This window comes from Cyrtonyx montezumae, unplaced genomic scaffold (genome assembly GCF_038088225.1).
Source record: "Cyrtonyx montezumae isolate F1298 unplaced genomic scaffold, pur_monq_1.0 scaffold_2, whole genome shotgun sequence".
Classification (NCBI taxonomy): Eukaryota; Metazoa; Chordata; class Aves; order Galliformes; family Odontophoridae; genus Cyrtonyx; species Cyrtonyx montezumae.
In genome coordinates, this window is record NW_027071936.1 from 22427818 (window position 1) to 22452821 (window position 25004).

Consider the following 25004-nt stretch of genomic DNA (forward strand, 5'->3'; position numbering starts at 1 on the left):
GCATGTTGGTAAATGGTAGCTAAATCATGAACAACAACGGCAAGATGTTGGATCTACAAGTCACTACAAGTTATTGACTGTGTCCCCATTCATTCACAACAATGGGCTTGGGTGCAAGAAAACCTTGAACTTTGGCCAGAAATCCCTTCCTTTATTGTTAACAGTTACATCTGCTGCCTCTTTCTTCTAGTGCTACGCAGATCTCTTTAATCCCTCTAATATGTTCCAAATTTAATTACATTTACATACACGTCTATAGCCTCACTGAGAATACCAGCCACACTCCTCATCACATTTCCATGCTATGTTAAGATTTTGTTTGGATAATGTCACTTTCCTTGTGACTGAGGAATTTGATTTCCTGAGAGCTTTTGGTATTTGACTTCTCCCTTTACATATCCAGATTATTTTTTTTCTTTCTTTGTAGTCCTCTTTTCAGTCTAATAAGGGAACCAAGGACGTGTACTGCACACCCTCTGGCCTGCCACTTTTAATTTAAATGAAGCCTCAGTCTGAAAAATAGAAATGAGACTTTACTTTGTGTTTGAAGTGGGTGCAAGCCATGCTCCATGGCTGAGGGTCTTGCAGGAACTATTGTGGAGATGCAGGAAGTGGAAATGAGTCATGTCTGAAGCAAATCCAATTGAACCAAACAAAACAAAAACAGAAGAAACTGAAAAATCTTATATCTGAGTGAATTGATTTTAGTGCTTGACTTCTGTAATCAGAGCTAAGATCACCTTGTGCAGACTTCTGGACAACGCAGTCCCTCAAATAAGCGCTGCTGGTTGCAGTCTGGTGCTCAAGAAATGTGATCATTCAGTGTCCCTCAAGGATAGCCTGTGTCTCATTAAGAGATAAAACCCAGAAGCCTAGCACTCATGTTGTGTTCCAATATCCAAGGCACTCAGAGCAAGGCTGTGTCTCACTGGCCCCAGAGCTGGCAGCCCCATGCTGCTGCAGTCTATTTTCTACAGGTGAGCAAATGAGGAAAAAGTAGGTTAATTAAAAAAAAAAGTGTGTATTATCAACCTCTTTTACAGGAAAATTCAGCAAATTAAGTTATATCCCACTCCCTTTTACCTGAAGTGGTTTGACTAACTCAAAAGAAGCCATCCTGTTTCTCTGGTTGAGTAGATCTGTTGCATTCATTTACTGAGCACATCCACTTGATTCAGTTGAAATAACACTTATAAAGTAATAAATGTTTAGTTTAAAATGAGGTTAATGAGCAAAGTTTATTACTTACTGGAATATCATTGAAATTGAAAGCCACATATATTTACATAATGTATGTGGCATCTGAAATAAATCCAAAGAATTTTGTTATTAATTTCCTGTGTTGTTTACATGTGTTAGAGTTATGTTTATTTCAAAAGAATCACTCACCAGGAATGATAGAAATCAAAGTGCAAACTGGTTTATTTTTCTCTGTAACTTATTAATAACAGCATCAGGGTTTTTTTGTGTTAGATAGATAACATGCAGCAGGCATTCTTCTTCAAATATATACAATATAAATGAGAAAATAAAGTAAAGGGCTTTGCAATCAAGTAATATTTTTATTTGATAAAATAAAAGTTAGTGCCCTTTATGCAGCCTTGTATTTTTTTCTATTAATTCCAAAAGATACTGAGGACATTGCTGCAGATTTTACAGTGCAACATTTACTGTATGTTTCATTAAGCAAATACTTATACAATGAAGTGACAATTGAGAGCACAGAAACATTAAGGGTTCCATTCTATTTTCTCACAAACTTTGGAATTAAAAGTAAGATTGCCTTAATAACAAAGGCCACAGAGTTATAAAATCTCCTTTCAAAGGGAACATGGATCACATTTTTACAGCAAGTTACTGTACCGTAAAGTGATTTCTTCTTTTTTACCTTCAGTATGAAAATCATCCTGCATGTACCTCAGACCATCTCTTCTTCATTTTGGCAAGACTGTAGAAAGCTGCTGGCTTTCTCTAAGCCAGTGATGAAGCAAATTAATAACACTCTTTCCTTAGCTCCTAGCAATGGCTCTGAAGTCCTTACGTAGGCAGAATTCTCCTGGAGGCAAAAGGGAGCTTTGCTGAGTAAATACAACTGTGTGAGACTTGGTGCTCCCAGCTTTACATACAACACTGTGTTATTGACAGGACAGCCTAGAGCCAATGTTCTCAGGCACGGTGCAACCCATCCAGGAGTGCCTGGGAAGCAGCCGGCTTGAGGCTGAGTCCCTGCTCTCCATCATCTCTGCTCCTCAGTCCAGATGTGGGCCTGGAAAAAAAAAACATATACATATACATATACATATACATATACATATACATATACATATACATATACATATACATATACATATACATATACATATACATATACATATACATATACATATACATATACATATACATATACATATACATATACAGGGAGTATGTGGCCTTTTTGAGAGTTTGTACTGTGGCCCTAGAACCAACTCTTCTTTGTTTTAATGAAGACAAAGATAGACTAGGGTTTAGTCCTTTGAGAATCTTATCCTAACAAAATAATTAAGATATGCATGTGTTTTACTGTGAAATATGGAAAACCACTCCCTCATCATCTGTCAAACGTTTCTGATTTTGGTGTTTGCCTTGCAACAGCTGGGATACTCTAACAGCTTAAGGATTGAACCCTTACACCCTTCCTTCCTCCCCCTCCCAACCTCCATACACACTCACTTTAAAGACAAGCAGCCCCTCTTATACTGGGGACTACCAAGGGCTCCAGATTCTGTACATGCAGTGGGGGACTGGGGACACAAGCAATAGGGGACTGGGGGCTGCACACCACCCCACAGCAGCTTCTGAGCACATCCCTATAGTTGCTGCACATTAAGCAGTGGTTCCCATCCCACATCACAGCAACCTTCACACCACAGAGGTGCAGGGGACAGACTCCCCTGGGGGCTGCATGTATCCCCTAAGCAGTGCCTGCAGGACCCTTCTGCAAAAGGAGCAGGCTCCTTGCTTCCAACCCAACTGCCCTCTGGACCCGGTTCTGCTGTGGGAGGTTTAGCACTTACTTAATGAGGACTATGTGTGTGCGTACATATGGATGTGTGTATATCTGTCTACACATACACACAATATAAATTAACTAAACATGTTACTAGGATACATCAGGAAAACCACATCCAAACAAAGAGTCCAATATGGAAAAAGCTATTAAAAGATCCCAGTGTTTGAGCATGTTATGTATGGGGATAAATATGATCACTGGATACCAGTCCTACATTCTGTTCTTTTCCTGCTGGCTTTTCTAAGAGGTGCTGTCCTCTAGGGGGTGAGGGGAAGATTTCAAATGACAAAGTAAATTCAATCTTCACAAATAACTCATGGTTTATGATTTATAATTAAATTTCTCACCTCGGGAGTGAGGATCGTCATTAAAATGGAGTTTGGGAACAACTACTGGGTTGTTTTTTTTTTAAGTTAGAGGCCTGAATGGGTTCCTGAGCTCTGCCCTTGGAGCCTTTAGAGCAGTGATTGAAAGGATCACAGAATCATTAGGGTTGGACCACAAAGATGATGTAGTCCAATCACCAGCCCATCACCACTGAGCCCAGTGAACCAGATCCCTTGGTGATCTATGCGCCCAAATGATCACAGTGCCCTCACGTAAGTTGACTACTTAAAAACAGGGATAAGAGCAGGCTTCACACCCTCCTTTTCATCACAACTTTCTTGTAAGCTGCTCAGTTAGCCAAAAGATTCATCCTCTTTCCTAGCTGTCACTGCACTTTGAATGCAAGGACCCCTTAGTGCAGGTGTGTGCCAGCCAGGGCAGCACTCAGTCTCTCAGGAAGGAGGAGCACCTGAAGATGCCCATATGGCCAAATAATTGAACTGGATATGCTCTCCCTGTGACAGTTAGCTGTTCAGGTCTTGTAAAGATCTATGAAGTAATCGACTGTTTTTTGAATGCCCTTTCCTCTCCTCAACTTCCCCTGAGTTCTGTACCCTGCAAATAACACTATAAAGTCAGAGAATCAGCCACACTGCCTGAGTTAAAACCCAAAACATCAGTGGTGTTTTGGTAGCAAAAGCAGAATATTGGGCAGTTACATCAAAATGTGGCTCAGAAGGAAACTCTCTGGGGCAAGGAGCACAGATTGGTAGCTGCCCCTGGGTGGCACCTGACCCATCACACATGCCTTGTAGTGATGGGTTGGTGGGGAGCTGCACGGCCACCTCTTGGCATCTCCACCATACCCCCAACTCCTGAGGCAGAGATGAAGGTCCCAGCCACAGGCAGGGAGTGTAAAAAACGCTAATTTAAATGGCACTGGTCATGTGGCCAGAAGGCTCAGATTTGCTTCTAGCAATGATGTTCCAAAGTGGAGTTCCTCTTGGCTTTCTTTGAAGTCAGACAGAAACCTCCCATTGGGTTTAGTACAAACAGAATCAGCCCTCAATGAAGACTGTAGTGAAGCCGAGGAAAACATTTTTCCTGTTAAAAGATTTTCCTATTACTACAGACACATAAAAGTCTTCTCAAAGCTATAATGTTAAATATTTTAATGTCCTGCCAAACCTCATCAATTCTCATTGTTTAACAAAAACGGCACAGACATTATGCTAGCGATGGTATTTTCTGCATATTAAGATCAATAATGTGCTTTGCAAGGAATAAAGGGCTGGTTAATGAGAAAAGCCTTTTAAAACTCAAGACAATTCCAACTGTTATGAATGATTACAAATTGTGTGGTTAAATTTGTAGGGGGTGGGGCTGGGGGGATTAAGGCTCTGGGCGCACGAGCCGCAGTGCTGTGCTTCCTCTTCCCTTTTTTAACCAGGAGCTGAACCTCCCCACAGCACCCTCCTTCGCTCAGCTCTGCGAATTCTAGGAAACACCAGCATGGCTGCCAGCACAGGGAGCTAAGATTTCCATGTCAGCACCATCGCTGAACTCTTAAAATATTTATAGGAACAAATGTCTTTGACAGGTCTGCGGTGACATACGCAGAAGAAAGACATGGTTCGGGCTGCTTTAAAATGCCACTTTTCAGAGCCCATGCTCCATTCCTTATTGAAGCAGAAGTCCCAGTAGCCCCAAGAGCAGGAGGTGCGTGGGGTTGTGCCTTTGGGTTCTCCCACATTGAGCAGTACAGATGTGCTATGGGGCTCCAGCAGCATGCTCATGCCAGCAGCACCCACCCCGTGCCCACTCTGCCCCGGTGCTTCTGAGGAATCTCCTGCTCTCACCACTCCATCCCCACTGTGCTGCAGTGCCACCACGCTGTGTGCAGAGCCCGTTTGCGTGAGCGTGTCTCACACATGCATGGCCCAGCAGCCCCTCGGGAGGAGGAATGCTTTGTCTGTGCATCCGGATGGGGTTAGGTGTGAGATACGTACTCAGCCCTGTCAGGAGCAAAAGGCTTCAGTGCATGTGTGCAGCAGAGCTTCAGGCACCTCAGAGCCTTCCCCGGTGCTGAGGATTGCATGATAAAACAACATGGAAGAGAGAGTTTGCATTCAAACACCAGATTTCCACCTAATCCCCGGCGATGGCATGGCTGTGATCTGGACTTGTGTCTCACTGATGTCATAGGAGCTCTCTGGGTGTAGATGGCATGAAGCATTTGCAGTGATTCTTCCTAAGTACTCTGTCTTAGGATCACTGCAAAATGTAAGTTTCACGCTGCATTGTGTAAATGGCTGCACAGGCATCTCCTGCTCTACACTTACAATTTTCCCAAACATCGAGGGGTGAAGGAATGAAAAAAAATCTGAAGAATTAGAGAAATGTATTGTTCTTAGGATATAGCACAAACTCCTGGATCCACCCCAAACAGAAACTTCACTTATTTTTTTTTTAATGCAAACGTTTATAAGACTGTTTTCTTGAAGGCTCACGCAAAGCTGAATGGTCTTAATTTCAATTCCTGCCTCCACTCCCAGCCAGTGCAGAGCCTGAAAATCCTCCTTGGTTTTCCATCACAACCCATCTCGCATCCCGCAGTGCCCCCGGCCCCCGGCGAGCCCCGGGGCCACCCGCAGTGGCCGAGCAGGATGGCAGCGGGGGGGACGTGGGTCCCGACGGCTGCTGACCGGGCTGAGCAGCGGGCTGTGACGGTCCGGCGGCCGCCAGCAGGTGAGGTGCCGCTTTGCAAAGCCTCCTTGGAGAGGGATGTTGGATTGGTGCCCGGGATGCGCGGCAAAGTGGCAGAAGATGAGTTAAGTCTGGGGAGGCCCCAAAAGATAATTGAAACCACCCCTGGATGACAATGGCTATTAACTCGCAGCTCGTCCCCGCGTCCCGTGGAGGAGCAAAGGCAGCGGGCTGCTCCCCGGGATGGCTTCGGGACGCCGCGGGTGCGCAGCCCGCCCGGAGCTCCGCGTTCCCCTGCCGCCCCGAGTCCGTGGGGCTCGGGCTGCCGGGCGGAGGGCGGGGAGCGCCAGGAAACGCCGCTTGACAGAAGGGGCTCGCGAGCCGCCCATGTGCGCTCCACATTGCTATCGCGTGCCCTTTGATGTCGGGTTCGGCTCATGGGAAGGCGCGGGGCCGGATCCTCACCCGGTGACAGCCGCTGCCAGCCCCGCGCACCGCACCTCACCCCCGCTCCGGCCCTGGGCAGTCAGTCCGGCAGCGCGCACTGGGCGCTTTGCCTTTTCTTCCTTTTTTTTCCTTTGTTCCTGTTTTCTTTTTTATCCTCTCTTTGGTTTTGCTTTCCTTTTTCCTCTTTCCTTCTTCTTTTTTTCTCCCTTTCAATTTTTTAAAATACTACTTCTTTCTTCTTCTTTTCCTTTTTCTTATTTTTCCTTTGTTCCTTTTCTCCTTTTACTTTCTCATTTTCTCCTTTTCTTTCTTCTTCTTCTTTTTTCTTTTTGTTCTTTTTCTTTCTTTTTCCCCTTTTTTCTTTTTTTCCCTTTTTTCTTTTCTTTTCTTTTTTTTTCTTCTTTTTTTCCCTTTTTTTCCTTTCCTCGCTCCCACTGCTCCCCCAGAAACCGCCGCTCACTGCGTCCCAGACCCTGCGGCGGAGGCAGCCGCGCCCAGCGGGAGCTCCCGGCTCCATACCTGTAACGCAGAGCGACAACCCCTGCAGCCCCGCAGGAAGGGAGCGTTCCCCAAACCCCTCCGACTGCCGGCGGAGCTCGGTAGCTCCCTCTGCCCCGTTGTGTGTCCGCTCCCAGCTCTTCGTATAAGGAAACAGTCAGAAAAAGTACCAACAAACAACCAAAGCGTCTGCCTTTACTTTAATTTTTGTTTTGTTCTTTTCTTTTCATAGTGGCACGATTAATTTTTGCTCTGGGCATACCGCATGAAGAACGGATGGGTGCTTTTATCCATCTCTTCAGTATTCTGCAGTTATAGGAGAAAGAAAAAAAATAAAGTTGGAAAAACGTCCGTTGTTTTGTACTTCTCGAGGAGTGTGAAAGACACAGTCAGTGCCACATAAACGTTGAGGACGAGAACGTTTGAGCTGGCGTCCTGTGCCGGGAGGCGAGGGATAGCCTTTCAAAAAGAAGTACGAACGAAAATTACCGAGGACCTCATTTTGGTGTTCGTTTGTCCGTTTCCTGCAGTGGTCTCTCCCCTTCTGATTTCTCTTCCCTATTCTCCTCTCCTTTCTCTTATTTTTCCTTTCTTTTGTCTTCTTTTCACTTCTTTTCTTTCTTTCCTTTCCCTTTCTTTCCCTTCCCCTCCCTTCCTCTGCATATGTGTGCATTATCCTTCTGCCAATAACTCCAAGTTCCCCTTGCAACCTGTGATAAGATCTATTTCTGCAGAAAAGAGCCGGATACAACGTAGTTTTTTGGAAGCTACCATCTCTCCCTGCTCCCCGTCAACCTTCCGCGGCCTGGCGGTTCTGCCGGCCATCAGCAGCCCCTCATGTGGGGCGGGGGTCCGCCTGGCTCTCCCCCACCCTAACCTCAGCAGCACCGGGAAGGGAAATCACGGCCTCGCTCCCACGGGCTGCGGGGGGGGGGGGGGGGGGGGAAGGGGGGGTGCTGGAGGGGGCACACGTCGTGTCACGTTACGTCGAACGCATCACGTCCCATCGCATAGCATCACACCGCTTCCCAAAGCGTGCATTCATTGACGCATGCTTATGTAATATACGGTTTTTATACGCTGAATATGTAAAATGCGTGTTTAAATACACCTTATTTATGTTTAAATACTCCCGATTAATCGCAGTTCTCGGAGCTCACGGTGCAAATGAAGATAAGCTTCAGGACTGATCCTCTCTTATTTAATAAGCCAACTGCAATAATGCAATACATATTCGTTTGTATTGATTTAGTTGCTATTAACGGTACGTGCAGATCTGTACGGCTATTTCCACACACGCACAGCCGCGTGGGGGCTCCGTGCCCGCTCCCCGCTGAGCGCCGTGGGCTGAGATTCAGAGCCGGCACCAAAGCAATAAATAAAGAGGGGAGGCCAACTGAACGGAATGAAATCAATTAATTAAACAACTAAATTAAAAGAAAAGCACTCAAAAAATAAAACTAAAAACGACGTTGCGTTTTTAGCCACTACGATTTTGTCACGATTTTCTGCTAGACGTGCGGAGCTCCGAGGAAGGGAAGCTCCGCACCGCTGTGCGGCTGCGGTGGGGACGCGGCTCCCCGGGGCTGGGGGGGGGGGGGGGCACTGCGGGTCCCGGAGCCGCCCGTTACCTGCTCCGCGGACGGATGCCTGTGGCTGCGGGCGGTGACAGCTCTCCGCGGCTCGCACCTTGTAATGAGGGCCCGCCCCGGCCACCCGGCTGCGGATCTGCTGACGTTTGCGTCGCCGCTCCCACCCCGCCCGGCTGCAGGATTGGGGAGAGGAGCTGGGCTCCTAGACAGAGCCCAAAGCAGTTTTCCCGGTGGCTTCCAAAATAATAGTAATAAAATAATAATAATAGTTATAATAATCCGCAGACTGCGAGCAAGACTCGAGCACCTCTTCACCTCGGGGCTGGCACCCGGACCTCCCTTCATCGAGTCACCTTATTAATTAGCAAGGAGACAAAGTTGGCAGCATCCCCCCGACCCCTCCCCACGAGGTACCCTCTCCCCGTGCCCCACGGACAGCCCCAATGTGCGAGCCCCCCAGCACGGAGCACACCAAGGATTCCCAGCCGGCCCCGGCCCCGCAGCCCCCGGCGGGCCCTACCTGCAGGCATGGAAACGTTTAGCGGTTTCGGCGACATTAACTCCTAACAGAGTGTGATTGAAAAAGCTGTGGGAAACGTGGAGGCTTTTCAAGTCGGGCGGGCCGGGCCGTTCCTCCCCCTTCGGCAGACACCTCACGTTGCTCCCGCAGCTGGCACCCGCCCCACCCCGGCAGGTGCGGTGCTCTCCTGGGGCCGGGCACGAGGCACGAGTCCAGCCGAGCAGACGCTCTCCCAGAGGCTCCAGGCCAAAAACCTGCGGTCTCTGCTGTTCCCAGCACGCTCTGGCCGCTTTTTTTTCTTTTTACTTTTTTTAACCTTTTCTTTATTTTATTTTATTTTATTTATCTATTTATTTACCGTGTGAACGGTGACAGAATAAACCCGGGGCAAATATTTCATCTCCTCCACCGCACAATCTTAAATCTTCAATAAAAAATAAATAACAAGGAAGTTTCGGGTTCTCCCCACCGGAGCTAAGAGCTGAGCCGCGCCCACCTTCGCTCCCCCCGCGCACCGCCCGCACAGAGAGGAGGGCTGACGCTTACCTGCCTCGGCGGGAGGGGCACAGGGACACAGCCCCACCGGGAGTGCCCCCAGCTCCGCCCCGAGTGCCGTGGGGCCTCCCCACTCCGTCGGGCGGCTGCGGCCGCACCGCGTGGCTGTCGAGGAACCCCGATAGGAAAGGGCTGTTCCTGGAAGTACGTGAGACTGTGTATCAGGGAGCTGCTTTAAACGAGCAAGCAAATAAAAGGCCCTCTCCGACCTCTGATTGAAGGACAGTTAAAAATAATTGCCCATGTTAAGAGGCAGAGGAGGAGGTAACGAGGAAAACTGCCTTCTTTCAAAGCCCGCTAATGGCCATGCGATTCATTAGGTCACTTGATCCTAATAGACCCTCTGGCCAGCGCAGCCCCACCAAACAGGGCAATGCCCCACGCCGAGCAGCGCCCTGCTCCCGAGCCGCCGTGTGCTCCGGGCAGCGCCGGGGCAGAGTGGGGCTCCGGGCGCTGCCCCCCGCAGCCAAACGATGGCTCTGTTATCGGCGTTTTTTCCCCTCCAACTGAACATCGGCCTCCAGGCACCGTGCCGTGCAGCCCCGAGCGCCCGGGCCGGGGGAAAGATGCTCTGCCTGGTGCCGTTGCCTCGCTGTTGCAGCTGACAAAGCCTCTTTATTAAATACTTTTCCTTTCTTTCCTTCCTTTCCTTCCTTTTCTTTTATTTCCTTCCCTTCCTTCATTTTCCCTCTCTCTCTCTCTTTTTTCTTTTTCCTCAAGGGCTTTTTAATTTTAACTTGCAATACATTGCTCTGCAGTAGAACTTGTCATAACAGGAGCCTGCTCTCTTTATTGAGTTATTTATTTTCTTTATGCACAACAATATCCATCCCCAGTGCGGTCCTCTGAATGGAGCTTCCAGACGGGAGAAGAAGGAAAAAAGTTGCAGAGAGGAGGAGAGAGGGAAGAGAGAGAGGGAAGGAGTGAAAGAGAGAACAAAAGAGGGAACGAGAGAACGAGAGGAGAAGAAAGAAAGAAAAGAAAGAAAGAAAGAAAGAAAGAAAGAAAGAAAGAAAGAAAGAAAGAAAGAAAGAAAGAAAGAAAGAAAGAAAGAAAGAAAGAAAGAAAGAAAGAAAGAAAGAAAGAAAGAAAGAAAGAGAGAAAGAAAGAGAGAAAAGAAGAAAAGGAAAAAGAGAGAGAAAGAGAGAATGAAAGAGAAAGAATGAAAAAAGAATGAAAGAGAAAGAAAGAATGAATGAAAGGAGAAAGACAGAGAGAAAGAGAAAGAGAGAAAGAGAGAAAAAAATATAGAGAGGGAAAGAGGGAGAGAAATATACAGAGAGAGAATGAAGGAAAGAAGGAAGAAAAGAGAGAAAGAAAAGAAGAGAGAAAGAGAGCGAGAGAAAGAGAAAGAAAGAGAGAGAAAGAGAAAGATAGAGAGAGAGAAAGAGAGAAAGAGAGAAAGAGAGAGAGAAAGAGAGAAAGAGAGAGAGAGAGAGAAAGAGAGAAAGAGAGAGAGAAAGAAGAGAAAGAGAGAAAGAGAGAAAGAGAGAAAGAGGAGATAAGAGAGAAAGAGAGAAAGAGAGAAAGAGAGAGAGAGAGAGAGAGAGAGAGAGAGAAAGAAAGAAAGAAAGAAAGAAGAAAGAAAGAAAGAAGAAAGAAAGAAAGAAAGAAAGAAAGAAAGAAAGAAAGAAAGAAAGAAAGAAAAGAAAAAGAAAGAAAGAAAGAAAGAAAGAAAGAAAGAAAGAAAGAAAGAAAGAAAGAAAGAAAGAAAGAAAGAAAGAAAGAAAGAAAGAAGAAAGAAAGAAAGAAAGAAAGAAAGAAAGAAAGAAAGAAAGAAAGAAAGAAAGAGGGAGGGAGGGAGAGAGGGAGAGAGGGAGAGAGGGAGAGAGGGAGAGAGGGAGAGAGGGAGAGAGGGAGAGAGGGAGGGAAGGGAAAAGAGCAACACAGGCTGGCCCTTCCAAATTAAAACAAGAAGCCCCGAAGTTCTCTTTTGGTATTAATATTATTTAACATTTAAAAATCCAGGAACTTCAAACAATCTTTCTGCAGGGAAAAGAAAGAGCAAAGAGCTGTTCTCTGGAAACCATTTGTTCACAACTAGAACTGTGCCATTTTGGCTTTGTAACAAAACTGAAGGCACCCAACCCTGTCACCCTCCCCGCAATTGTTATGAATTGATAGGATACAACATCCCGCAGCTGTGCCTGGAAGTCGAGATTCGGTCCTTTAAACACCGGGACAACATCTGCGGGGAAAACCATTACCGCTGCTCCCCTCCATCCGCGGCCGCGGACGACAGCGCGCTGCCGGGCAGGATCCGGCCCCATGGCACGGGGAGCTGCCGGGCGACCCCGGAACTGGAATATGGAAAATGGTCCTATTTTTCCTTTTTTCTTTTTTTTTTTCTTTTTTTTTTTTCTTTTCCCTGGCTCTCCCCCCCAAGCCCTTTAGTATTACCGATCTTCCCATCTCGCTACTCAGCAAGTAAAAACAAACCCAAGTACTCTCAGTAAAGCGGTCCCTGCAGATTTTAAGAAATATTATAACCACTAAAACAAAACAAAACAACAAAAAAAGCAGACATCTATTAGGATGTAAAAAGCCTGAGAAACACAGGGCGAATCCGACCGGGTTCTGGTTCCGCTCGAGGGTGAATTTCGTCTCCAGCACATTTTCGCAGCGCGTTTGCTCAGCGAGGCTTTCCTGCTGAGAAATTCCGCCCGCGAACTGAGTTTGATATTTACAAACGCAGAAAGCATTTGCGCTGTGATCTCCTGCTCCGGAGCTTACAGCAGGTGCCAGAGCTCTCTTCGGGGACATACATTCGTGCGTCCGTATATACGCACTATGAAATAAAACGACAGCTTTATCTATTTAAAACCAAAAGAAACAACAGAGTAATGTTGAGGTTTTAAACACTTCCAATGTTTATACGGCTTAGACTCGGTCCGAACATATTCTGTGCCATTATCATGTTTCAACCTCTGTTTTCGTGGTGGTTTTAAACGAGATGCTTTGGTGGGAACTGAGCTGCCCGTCCTTCGGAAGCTGCACTTCTCAGTCAGGGTACACATGTACATATGGTGCGTGTATGTGTGCACGGTGTGTGTATGCGTGCACGGCGTATGTGTGTAAAGCTGCACGGGTCAGAAATAACTTCGTTCCCAAAACAGAGAAAGAGGTGCCTGCACGTCACTGGAAGTGCGGTACTAAGTATCGCAGGACTGACATCTATTGCCACGATCGCCCATCAGAAACAAAACAAAACAAAACGGTATCGCAGAGCGCACGGCTCAAGCGATGGACCTCAACAGAGAAACGCGGTATGCTCCCTCAGCTCTACGCACCCAGCGCGGTACGTCCATCCTTAACGATTCCATATTCCTTTCCCGTCGCCACACTCCAGCAACCCCGCGGCTCTCCATCCCCGCCACGTGTCCCCCCCCCACCCCGGGCGGGAGCAGCGCACTCAGTGGGTGATGCCCTCACCCTCCAGCTCCGCAGCCGGAACCCAGGCGCTGGAGCAGCTCCCCGTTGTGCGGCACGGGGTGGGGGGTGACCTGGGGGAGCCCAGGAAACGAGACCGGGGAGCGTTTGTTGTAAACCCCCCCCACCCCCACACCCGCAAGTCACCGGGCGGGGAGGGCTCTGAACGGGCTGGGAGCAGAGCCCGGGGCCGCCCCGCGGCACACGTGCGACGACTGAAAATGGCTTCAAAAGCCGCGGGGTCAGGCCGAGCCTCGAGGCCCGTTTAGCAAAAGCACCCGAGGGCCGTTTTAGGGTGCGCGGCCCGGTGCGGACCGGAGCCCACGGGAGCGCCCCGGGACAGCCGCTGCTCGCAGCTCCGCGCTGCTCTCCGTTTCCCTTCCGTCTCTATGCCAGAACACTGGAAAGAATTAAATTCTTTCAAGGTTTACTTTTGAAAACCGTGGCTGGAATAAACTATGAATCAGTGTAAATAATTACAGCGTCAGGAAAGCAGCAACTCGGCAACTGCTGCGTGTGGTTTATTCATCGCTTTCTTTTTTCTTTCCCGTTTGAATCGTTTGATCGTTTTCATCCTTAACTGTCTGCCAAATTCACGTCTCCTTAGCGTGCTGAGCCCTCTGGTGCTCGCAGCTCGGATCGGGTCGGTATAATTAGAGCCGAAAAAAGGACGCTGTCCATTTGCAAATGCCACCAGAGCCCCTCGGAGAACACATGAGTTACGGAGCAGACTGAATTGTTCGAACACAATGGAGCCAAGATCGGACGGGAGAGCTCCCCGGGGTGGGACACGCGGGGTCGGCCCGAACGCACGGGAATGGAAGCGACCACGGAGCAAAAGCCGTGGAGAAACGGGAGAAACGCGGCCACAGATCACATGCCATACAAACAAAAGCTCGGGCTGATCCACCCGTCCATCCACACGGACTTCTGCCCGCTCTTTTTGCCTACGCTGCAGTTTGAACCCATTTTTCTCTTCAGAAAGCCGCGGTGGGAAAAGGCAGAGAAAGGACCTCTTTCTCGTGTGTGTCCCTCTTTTAAAATCTCCTTGCACACCGAGACACCAGCGGAGCATGTTCTGGTGCTGTAAACGTGTTTTTATCACGCTCGTAAATTCCTGCCCTTCTGACAGAGAGGCCGGAAATGTAAATCACACCGTGGAGCTGAAGTTATGAAAAAGTTCGTTACGTTTCTGCGTCCTAAGGAGGATCGCAGCACTGCGGGTCGGGGGGAGGGGGGGGAGAGTCAAGGGAAGGGGGGTTGAGGTTGTTTCCTATTCTCCCGCTCCGCAGAAACTGTGGCTCCGCGGTGCCGGGGGACTTTGATGGGAAGGAGCGGACAATGTGCAGAGTCCCTGCCTGTGACACCCAGGCCACCGCCACTTGGGAGGTCTTTCGGCCTAATGCAACCACAGCTAACTGCTCCCAACAGGAGGCTCTGCGGATCAGCCGGGGTCACAATTACACTTCTGCTAAAGGCAAGGCTTAAAGAAAAAAAAAAATGGAGGGAGGGAGAGAGAGAGAGGGCTGGACGAGCGGTGGAATTAAAGCTTTTCACTTCATCCGAGGAAGGAAAGGCCGAGAGAGAGCGAGGATAGCAGGACTGGTTCACATGAGGAATGTGCAGGAGGATGGTGGGGTGGATCCGTCGCAGAGACCGTGTGCCCTGGGACCGTCCGGGCCGGAGGGCTGAGACGGCACCGCACCGGACGGGGGGGGGGGGGGGTCCCTGGGAGCCGCGCTGCAGGCTGCAATCCTCACCGCAGCGGCGAGGACAGGCGGAGACCGGAGGAGAGGGAGGCGGGGGTTCCCGGCGGCGGTGCCAGGAACCGAGCCCCCCGCCCGTCCTCTTCGCCGCTCCGCCCCGCTTTCCCTCCCGTCCTTTCGCTCTGCCTAACACACCCGCCCCCCCCTCCCCCCCCCAGCCTCGCTGTCCACGCAGCCCCGGCAACAGCCGCGGGTCCCTCATCCTTCTCTGTCCCGGCGCTGCGCTTTCCCTGCCGGGCGAACGCGGCATCGGCGGGGCCCAGCCGGGCCGGGGGCGTCCCACGCAGCTCCTCGGCTCCCTCGGGCAGCAGCAGCCTCTCGCCGTCCTACTCCCCCCGGCTCAACCCTCCCACGCAGTGAGACGCGGTCCGAGGAAGGGGCGAGCTCCGGAGCCCCCCAGTCCCAGCCCCAATGCTTCCCCCCGTCCCGTCCCTGCCGACCCCCGCTTACCTGAAGGAGACGTCCCGCTGCGGGCTCCGAGCGCGCTGGAGGCGATAGGGGGGCTGAGAGGACCCCGGAGGAGGGGGGATTAGGGGCGGGGAGGAGGGTAGGGAACGGCCCCCCAGCGCCCCAGGAAGAGCCGCTCGAGGAAGAGAAGGTGGGAGACCGGGAAGGCTTTTTCCCCCCTTTTCTCTCTCCGCTGGAGCCGAAGTGACCCGCAGTATCTGGAGAAGGTTTTTGAAGACGTTCAGGAGGGAGGGAGGGAGGGAGAGTTTTCTGCTGAGAAACTCAATCTGCCATACAGTAGCGGCTGCGTCTGGGATCTGTCACTGCTGACAGCACCACAGGGCACAGACATGATCTTCCGCACAACACTGCAACTCCCCAAAATACCCTCCTCGCTCCCAGGGTGTCTGCCGGGCTGCGCGGCGCACCTCCTCCAAAAGGGGGAAATCGGCAGAGCCCCGAGCAGCCGAACACCGAGAGCGGGGCGAGAAGGAACCCCCCCGGCCACCCCCATCCCCCCCACCCCCCCTTATTGGCAGTACACCGCCGGGGCGCGGGCGAGAGGCGATGGCACGCCCTGCCGCTGCGAGGGCCGTAAATGTAAGCTCGGGCGCCGTGAGATCGCCGAGAATGACTTTAATGAATAATTTCGGAGACAGTTACGGCTTTGGGTAATTACGGCACGGCTCTGTGAGAACTGCACTGGGTCAGAGGCTCAGGGCCGAGCCGCTAGCCCCACTCACCCCTCTGGCCCGGCCTGGTCCTACAGCGCTGCCCCCCCCCCCCCCCACCCGCCCCACTTCCCCCCTCCTGGCTGCGAGGTCCCTCTCCGGACAGCGCTCCCATAAAGCTGCGGGGCCGTGGGCTCTGGGCTGGGATGAGGTGGGGGCGGACCGATATTATGATTATTTTTAATCTCTTCCGCCTCCTGTACTTTCTGGCAGAACATTTCATTGTCTTTTAGGCTGGCTTTAGAAAGCTGCCACGGGTTTGCATGCTTGTTTTGCTTTTTCAAAGCTCACCATACGCAGCTGTTTTAGCCTATGGCCACATATGGCATGCGAGTAGGGACCCCTATAGGAGAGTCGTCCTCCCATTACCCCCACACGTTCTCTCCCAGCGTACGGGACCAGGAAACCACCTCTACTGCTGTGCATTAAAATATATGCCTATGTATATTTTCTTTTCTCGAATCCTTCGGGCAACTGAGGGAGCCGCACAGCGCGGACAGGCGCTCTGTTCCCATTGTTCCGCACATAGGGCTGCTCCCTGCCGCTCTGTGCCACACTGGGATCTATTGAGGCTTTCCAGATCGCGTTCGTTCCATGGCGTTATATTCTCCCTTCCTTTTACTGTTTTAGCTTCGCACTGCTACCCCTTGGCCGAATCCAACCGCTGGTGGATGCAACGGGGAGCGGGGAGCAGCATTACCGAATTACAAAGGAAGTGCTCCTTTTCCTTTCGAGATTACACACAGACACAGCGGAGCGTTGCTGTATCTTCAGGGATTTGTTTTATTTCGTTTTATTTTACTGGAACAAAGAAATGGAAACGCGTTTTCTTATTCGTTATTTTAGGATCACGCGAGCTCTTTTTTTAATTGTGGGTTTTTTTTTTGTGTGTGTGTGTGGTTTTTTGGTTTTTTTTTTTCTTCCTGGAAAGGGAATTTTTACCCGGAGAATGTGACCCTGCAGCCGAAGGGGGCTGCTGTTATCTCTGTTTCTGCAGACGGCTCCAAGCACTCTCCCACCGCCCGGCCCTGGCAGCAGCAGCGGCTGCCGTGCACAGCGGGCGAGGGCTCGGATCCGGTTACGGAGGTGTTGCTGGTATCTCTCCTGGGGGAGGATAGGGGAGAGAGTGGCACGAAACGTACAGAACAATAAAGTAAAAAGCTTGGTAAAACAAACGTGGCACTGTGGGTCCCGTCGGGCTATAAATTCATGGAATCATTAAGGTCGGAAGAGACCTCTAAAGTCATCTTGTCCAACCCATCCCCACAGTGCCCACTAAACCACATCCTTCGGTATCACGTCTTCACGTTTCCTGAACACCTCCAGGGACGGTGACTCCAGCACTCCCTGGGCAGCCCGTTCCGGCGCCTCACCGCTCTTTCTGAGAATAAATTTTTCCCCTGTATCCAACCTGAACCTCATCTGCCACAACTTGAAACCATTCCCTCTGGTCCTGGCCAGAAAAGCCAGGAGGCAGGGAGGGTGCATGAGCAGGTGCAAGGACAACTCCTGGCTGCAGCAGCGAGCTCGGGTGTGAACAGCCCGCTTCCCAGCCCGCACATAAACGCCACACTTCGCTTCTCTAACTTCCCCCTGCCGGGACATAAGGTGGAAATCTACCTGACCCGACGTTGGCTTTGAAACCGAGCGATCCGCACGGGGAAAAGGAAAGCTGGGCCGAGTGCTGAGAGTAGCGCGGGGAGCGGCTTTTCTTCTGCATCTCCCGCGGCCGAACAGGCGCACGGAAGCGGCGGCAGAGCCCCGGGCATCGCGGCCGGACCGGACCTGGAGAGCTCCGACGGGATCGCGCCCAGCGCGGCGGGCTGGCTGCGGGCCGCGTGACGTCAGCGCGGCTTCTGCTCCACGCCGCGAGATAGAGGCAGCAGGGCCGAGGGAGGGAAGACCCTAATCGTTCCCAGCTGGCTCTAATAGCAGCTATAGAGACTTACATAGCGTCCGAGAATAAATTCGTAATCAATGCTCCGCTATCAGATCGTCAAAGCGGCCTCTCCGGGAGGGGATAATGAGGGTAGGGGGATGTTACGGTTGCCGCTACGGTTTAACGGGAACGCATAGTTCAGGGTAAGAGCCCCGCGGTAATCTCTGTCATGCGGGAAGGGCTGCAGCGACAAAACTCAATTAGAAACGGAGAAGAATGGAATCCGTCGGCGAAGGCACATATTTCGCGGCCCACGGTATGCAACAGCAAGGAAACGTACTCCAAATAAAAAAAAATAATAATAAAAGAAATGCAGAGCGTCGATAAGCCCCTCGTTACAGCAGAGGGGATTATGCCTGCAGGAGCGCGGAATGCGTTTCCTTCCCATCGCTGCTTAGAGGTTCCTCCTGGGCGCGTTTGCGACCGCCGGGCGGTACGTGCGAAGGAGGAGGATTAAGGGTGGGTTTCCGAGCGCGGGAGGAGGATATTTTGCCTCGAGGTTTTATTATTAACCTTCTCCCGCTCCTCCCCGCCCACCTTTCGTGATCGCCTTGGCTCAATGGCATCCCCCGTGAGTGTTTATGTCCGTACAGTGCCCGCGGATGTCCCGGCGCTCGTTCCGGGGGGTGTCTGCGGCTTGGGCAGAAGGGGGCCCATCACAGCGCTCTGACAACGAAAGCAAATTAGCAGTAATCGTTGCAGTAATCTCCTGACGTACAGAAGGGCTCCTGAAAATGAGCGGGTGGGAAAAAAAATAAAATTAACCAACAAATTTTAAATCGCGGTTGTTGAGTTGATCTGCCCCGCCGGCAGAAGCACGTCCCGCAGCCGGAGGGCAAAAGGGGCTGTCCCTGGAGACAGCAGCCGGGACTGTGCCTGCACCTTTGCCAAAGGAGCGATGGGTTTTGGGCGCTTGGGAGCGGCCCGCTGGGAGTACTGCTGTTTCCTTTAGACGTGGAAGGGGGGGGAATAATAAAGTCATTTTATCTAGAGATGAGCGTTGAGCTGCGAGCAAACCCGGGCTGGACCCACCCGGCTGCACCACATCATGCAGAGGAACGCTGCGGTGCGGCCGGGCTGCCCACCGCTGCTACGTGCTCCGCACCTCCCACACAGCAGTCCCGAGGCCGCGGATCCCACTCTTATCAGCCCCGCTGCCTCGCAGAGCAGGGCTGAGGCGCTGACATCCCGGCTACCATCAATTCACCTTCTGCCGCCCCGCTCCCCCATTTAGCTCTTTTGCCGGCTCCGGCCTGTCTAGGGCTCTCGTGATTTAGCTCCGGGAATGATTGCTCCCGAGAAAGCGGCAACATCCTCACAACCGAGCAATTATAAGGCATCCTTCTTAGAGGGTCCAGAAAGACTCCTAGGGCTGAAAAATGAACGTTTCGAAAAAGGACAGAATTACGGATAGGAAAATCCTTGGGAGATCTGCTCCCAGCCGCAGCTCCAAGTCCTTTGGAAGACAGCAGGAGGACTGTGGCTTGGGGCGGTGGGACCCTCTGCTTCATCAGCCCGGCCACTTAGCAGGCAGGGAAAAGCAAACGAAGAGGAGATCCTTCTCTGCAAATGCTACAAACAAAGGCAAGTGGCTATAAACACGGCCCCACGGCAGAGCTCACGGCCGGGCCGCCTGACCCGCCAAGGAGAGGGCACGGCCCTTTGGTCCCGTTGTCGTAACCCTGCAACCTCCCCAGCTCCGGCTCTGGACGCCCTGATCTTGGCTCGGGCATTCGCACCTCTACCTCCGCTCACGGTCGGGGCGACGGGAGCGACTTCCTTGGGCATGGGGCGGGTGGGCACCCGGCCGCAGACCTGTAGAGAGAGCCAGCACGGGTTTAGAGGGCGCAGCAATACCAAGCAGAGGTTTATCACGGGAGAGGTGGAAGGGGCTGGAAAAAAAAAAAAAAAAAAAGAAGCTCGGATTTGCAACCTGAAACTATTCAACTCGCGAAAGCTTTGGGAACCACTACGTTAATATTATTAAGCTCACCGCAGCTCGCTGTAAATCTTCCATTCTGCTCCCCACGCCGAGCAAAGCTTCGGCCCTGCTCCCTCTTACCTACTCGGTAGGGGATTACCTGGAGCAGCAAGCAAAGCCGTAACACACCGCCCTGCAGCTCCCGTGGAGCCCCAGCCCGGAGAACATCGTCCCGACCCACGCAGCAACAGCAGTAGGGTGGGGGGAGCCGCCCCTCGCCCCTTCCTCTCACTCGGGCACTTGGTTAAAAACGAACCTCGGAGCCATCTTTATAATTTAGTTTACTTCCGAATATTTTAAATATTATGAAAAAAAGCCATAAACAACGCTGTTATTCAAAACATTTTGAGGTATAAAACATAAAAAGATTTGGGTTTTCTCCACCCCCCACCCTCCCCCCGTTTTTGTTTTTTTTTTTTTGTAAAAAAACACACACAGTGGTTTATTGAGTACTTACAACGCTTACACCTTCAATATTAATTAGATTCCACTTTTTCCCTTACGGACGGAAGTGCACATAACCAATAACTGCTGAAAACATCTCAGAATACCGAACAATCACAACAAAATCACGACACGAAATACGGAGCCGACCGAATGCGGGTGCAACTGCTTCTGTTGAAATAGAACTTTATAATCCCAGGAATATTTATATCCAAACGGCCAAGTATTAAAGATACACTTCACATACACACTAATGCCAGGGAGGGATTTTTTTTTCTCTCCTTTCTGCTTCTCTACGGTTCTGTTTTCCCCGTGGGTTTTATACAGAGCAAATAACATTCACGAAACTCTTAGAGATGTTATTACCCCTTACCAAGCCGGAGTTTCCTCTTCGTATCCATCTATGGAATGCTTTTTCCCTCTCCTTCAAATATCCACATTTTAGGGGGTGGGGGGGGAGAAATTGCACATAAATAAGCGGGATGGTTCCGAACGCGAGAGTCCTCGGGGAGCGCCGAGCAGGGCCCCCGCCGCGCTCACTGCTTGAGCTCCAGCGCCCAGACGTGCTGCGGCCAGCCTGTCCGCCCTTTGGTTTTCTTATCGCTGCTGCTAACTGTGCTTTTCAAGATTTCATTCTGGGGAGACAGGATGAGGAGGGAGAGACAGAGGAAAAAAAACAAAGCGGGGAGAGGAGAAACGAGGTTAGGCAGATTCCTGACTTCCTGGCTCGCCCCGGCCGCGGCCCGAGAGGGAAAGCCACCAGCGGACTCCGCTCGGCCCGGGCTCTCCACTCCAGCCCCGCTCGCGGGGCGGCCGCTCTGCGGGAGGAGAGCGCGGGCCTCGCCGCTCGGGGGCCCCCGGGGCTGCGGGACCGTACCGCACCGCGTCGCACGGGCGCAGAGGCACCGGACAGAGCCGCGGGCTCGCGGCGCGACAGCAGCCGCCGAAACGCGGGGAACGCGGCCAGAGCGCTCCGTGAGGCCCCGCGCGAAGCCGGGCTGGGCGAAGCGGGGCCTCCCGCCGAAGGACGCGGGGCAGTTCCAGCACGACGGCGCTGCCGCGGTCATCCCCGTCCCCTCGGCGAACCCCAGCTCCCGCCGCCGCCGCCCTCGGTGGTCGCGGCCCGCAACGAACCCCTCCCGCCCCGTCCCGCGGCACTGACCAGCTCCTTCTTCCTCTTCTCCTCCTTCACGTCCGTCTTCTTGATCTCTGCCTTGAAAGCCTCCGCCTCCCCGTTCTGGTCGTCCTTGGCCAGCAGGTCCATGAGGTAGGCGATGTAGCTGGTGGCCAGGCGGAGGGTTTTGATCTTGGAGAGCTTGGTGTCGGCGGGCACATTGGGGATGCACTCGCGCAGCTCCGCGAAGGCGCTGTTGATGCTCTGAGTCCTTCGCCGCTCCTTGCGGTTCGCCGTGCCCCTGCGCTTCACCGGCCGGGGCCCCCCGAGCCCGGGCGGGCCGCTCCCGGGCGGCACCCCCCCGTAATGGGAGTGGTCCATGCCCGGCGCCCCGTTGGCGTACTCGGGGCTGTAGGACAGAGCCATGCTGTAGTCGGGGGGGGACATCTCCGGGTGGCTGCTGATAAGCCAGCCGTGGAAGTAGGGGTTCTCCTCGTGGCCGCAGCGGGTGGCGGCGGCGGCGGCGGCAGCGGCGGCGGCGAAGGGGTAGCCCTCATGGTGCACCACCGGGTGGTGGGGGAAGCCGCCCACCAGACTCATCGCCGCTGCCTCGCGCGCCCCGGCCCGCCCCTGGCCCCGAACGAAGCTCTCCCGCCGCCCGCCCCAGCCCGCCGCGCCGGCGGCACCGCTCGGCTCTCAGTGCCGCTCCATAGGGCGCTGCTGCGGAGTCCCCGCGGGTGCCCGAGCGATCCCCCCTCCCCAGGCGCCGCCGCCGCCGCTCATGCGTTGTGCCTCCACCTCCTTCTCCTCCTCCTCGCCCGGGGCTGGGTCTTCGAGGAAGCGCGCACACACGCGCGCGAGAGAGGAAGAAAAAAAAAAAAAGAAAAAGAAAGCAAAAAGACGAAGAAAAAAAAAAAAGGCTCTACGGAGAGCAGTCCGTACAAACAAACGGGCTCGGCTTCCCAGCCCGGGCTCTTCCTCGCCTCTTGCTTCCCTTTGCTCTCGCACTCAAGTCCGCGGCGGCCCGGCCGGGTGGTACTTACACGCGGCCCCCCTCCATACGCCCCCGGCCGCTCGCCGCCGCCCTCACCCCTGCGCCCTGGGGCCGCGGTCAGCGCCGCTCCGCGTCGCGGGGCTCAGTGCTCCGCTGGGACATCGGGCGGGCGGTAGCGGGGCTCGGCGCGGCCCAGGGCACTGGCAGGGCTCCCCGAGCCGACCTCCATGGACAGCTACATGTTTAGGGCCGCTCGGGTTAATATATGGCGTCAGAGGCGGCGGCCGCCAATGGCTGGAGGCGGGGGCGGAGTCCGCGGGGCTCCGCAATAAAACTTTTTGATGTTGGCCCCGCTAATTGCAGCGCTCCTCGGCGGGGATTGGCCGCCCCTCCGCATTCAGAACGTAATTAAAACCGGGGGGGGGGGGGAATTATCATGGAGGCAGAGGTTAATGCAAGTGTTTAGCAGATGCCTTACTGTAAAATCTTCGTGGTTTTTTTTTTTTTTAATACAATAGCAACAAAATCATTAAAACTTAAATATCGGACAATCCTGAGCCAGGTACAGTATGGGCGCGGCGAGGTTTCTTGGCAAAAATCGCTGCTAGAGCTCTCCGTAGAGCATCGCGTAGAAGCGGCTTCCGAGGGTGCTGCGGACGGCCCGGTCAGGTCCGGTCGTGATGGGCAGCACCGCGTCCGTGCGTTGCCGAGTTATTCGCACGTAGGAAGTGCAGGATGAGTGCACGGCGTCGCGATCTGGGAGAGAGGAGCGCGGGGCTCGGCCAGGACGGGGCTTTCTGCCACAGCCGCTCCGAGGCATCGCCACTGAACCCGGCCCGTGGCTCCAGACATCAGCTCCGTGCTTGTTTAACTGGGCTCAGCGGTAAGTCACAGAATATTCCTTACAGCGGTTCAGAGCCTCTCGTTACCGACAAATACAGACACGTTTCTCCGCGTTCCCGTTATGCGGTAAAAAGAACGGAGCCCGTGGGCAGCACAGTTCCAGGTGTTTGACTTCGACGGAACAAAAGCGGACCCCAGGCTGCGACCCGCGGAGAGCTCGGAGACGAGGCCGACTGCTGTGATCCTCGCATCTCTCAACAGCGGGGAAATACCAAATCCCCACCCTTCTGCGCACTGCTCGACGGCTGAGCTCATTCGGCGTATATTACAATGCGACCCCGCACTGTAGGCAGTGTGGAAAACTGTGTCAACAGGAGCCGAGAGGTCGTAAATTAAAGAAAGAGAAAGATAGAGACGGAGGAGCTGCGGAGGCGGCGGAGCCGCGGGTCCTTCTCCTGCGAGAGCTCGGAGCTCTCGGGGCGGAGGCAGCGGGGATGCCTGAGGGAGGCACTGGGGAAGAACCGTCGGGGGAGAGGGCCCGGAGTTCATCTCGGCCTCGCCTGCGGGGCAGCAGGGTTGAAGGGCTCGGCGGGTGCAGCCAGGGAGCAGAGCAGATGATGCCAGAGGGAATGGGAGGGCGGTGTGCGGTCTCCGAGGGCAGCGCACCGGGACAGAACGCGGCGGTGCGCGTGTATGAGTGTATACCTGAGCGTGCGCCGTGTGTACACTACGTAAAGGCAAAGGCAGTCCAGGTGTAGAACGTATGTAAGTACACGTTCGGCCATACGTACGCACGCTTACACTAAAACGACTGATAAATCTCTAGCTATACGTGCGCGCACATGTTGCACTGTCCTAAGGAAATAACGTATCCCCGGTGCCGACTTCTAGACTGCAGAGAGACCGCGGGTACCCCGCGCAGCGACGGCCGAGACGCGACGCTACTCCGGCTGCGCTCGGTCGCGGTGCTTTCCTCGGTGCGGAGCAGAAGCGGCATTTCCAAGGCCGGGAGAGTGCACGGGCTGAGGATGGGGACGTGCTCCTTTGCACTCTCCTTACTCGTGTAGGAGCTTTCTGACGCACCACGGGGTGGACCGAAACTGCGGCAGCGTCCGTGGCACTGAGGTGACTCCGATAGCATCTCCTGTGTTGAAGAGAACGGTGAACGTGAGATAGAGAAAAAGGAATAACAGATCCAGGAGATACGGCTCAGAACACCGGTCTCGAAGCTCGCATCGTTACTGCTTAATTAGCTTTGGAGAAAGGGGCTCTCCCGCTGAAGCACCCAGCAGAACCATACATATAATTTTCCTCCTATCCCCTAGCGATTGCTTATGCATTTTATAAAGTGAGTTTCAGAGCGAATGACTCTCTCGTGTCCTCCCCCAACTCCTCGCCGCTCGGGCCGTGCTTTGCTCTTCGGCTGTAGCCGCCGCAGCCCCACGTAATGTTCTCAGGACAAGGCTCAAGGGCAGCTGACGAGTTTTTTCCTATCTCTCATTTACTGATTTGAATCGTTTGCTTTTTTTTTTTTTTTTCTCTTTCCACTCACGAATCAGTCGCTTAGGGGAAAAAAAAAAAGGAAAAATAAATAATAATAATAAAAAAAAGCTCTCAAG

The 25004-nt window shown here is 52.7% G+C and overlaps 1 protein-coding gene and 1 long non-coding RNA gene across 2 annotated transcripts; both read right to left on the reverse strand.

Moving 5' to 3' along the window:
- Nucleotides 1–7661: 7661 nt before the first annotated feature.
- LOC136048424 (uncharacterized) lies at nt 7662–7896 on the reverse strand. The gene is made up of 2 exons (XR_010622172.1): nt 7826–7896; nt 7662–7740 (listed from the first exon to the last, which is right to left on the reverse strand). It is a non-coding gene; the product is annotated as an uncharacterized LOC136048424 (long non-coding RNA).
- Nucleotides 7897–20391: 12495 nt separating this feature from the next.
- On the reverse strand, nt 20392–22790 carry HAND2 (heart and neural crest derivatives expressed 2). The gene is made up of 2 exons (XM_065736575.1): nt 21597–22790; nt 20392–21069 (listed from the first exon to the last, which is right to left on the reverse strand). The coding sequence occupies exons 1-2, from the start codon at nt 22146–22148 to the stop codon at nt 20971–20973; spliced, it is 651 nt and encodes a 216-aa protein (XP_065592647.1). The 5' UTR covers nt 22149–22790; the 3' UTR covers nt 20392–20970.
- Nucleotides 22791–25004: the final 2214 nt, after the last annotated feature.

Excerpts from the sequence above, each read along its gene's own strand:
- HAND2 (XM_065736575.1), bottom strand. The coding sequence starts at position 22,148 with ATGAGTCTGGTGGGCGGCTTCCCCCACCACCCGGTGGTGCACCATGAG. Across the intron at positions 21,070-21,596 it reads AGAAGAGGAAGAAGGAGCTG|AATGAAATCTTGAAAAGCAC; the intron begins GTCAGTGCCGCG and ends CTGTCTCCCCAG.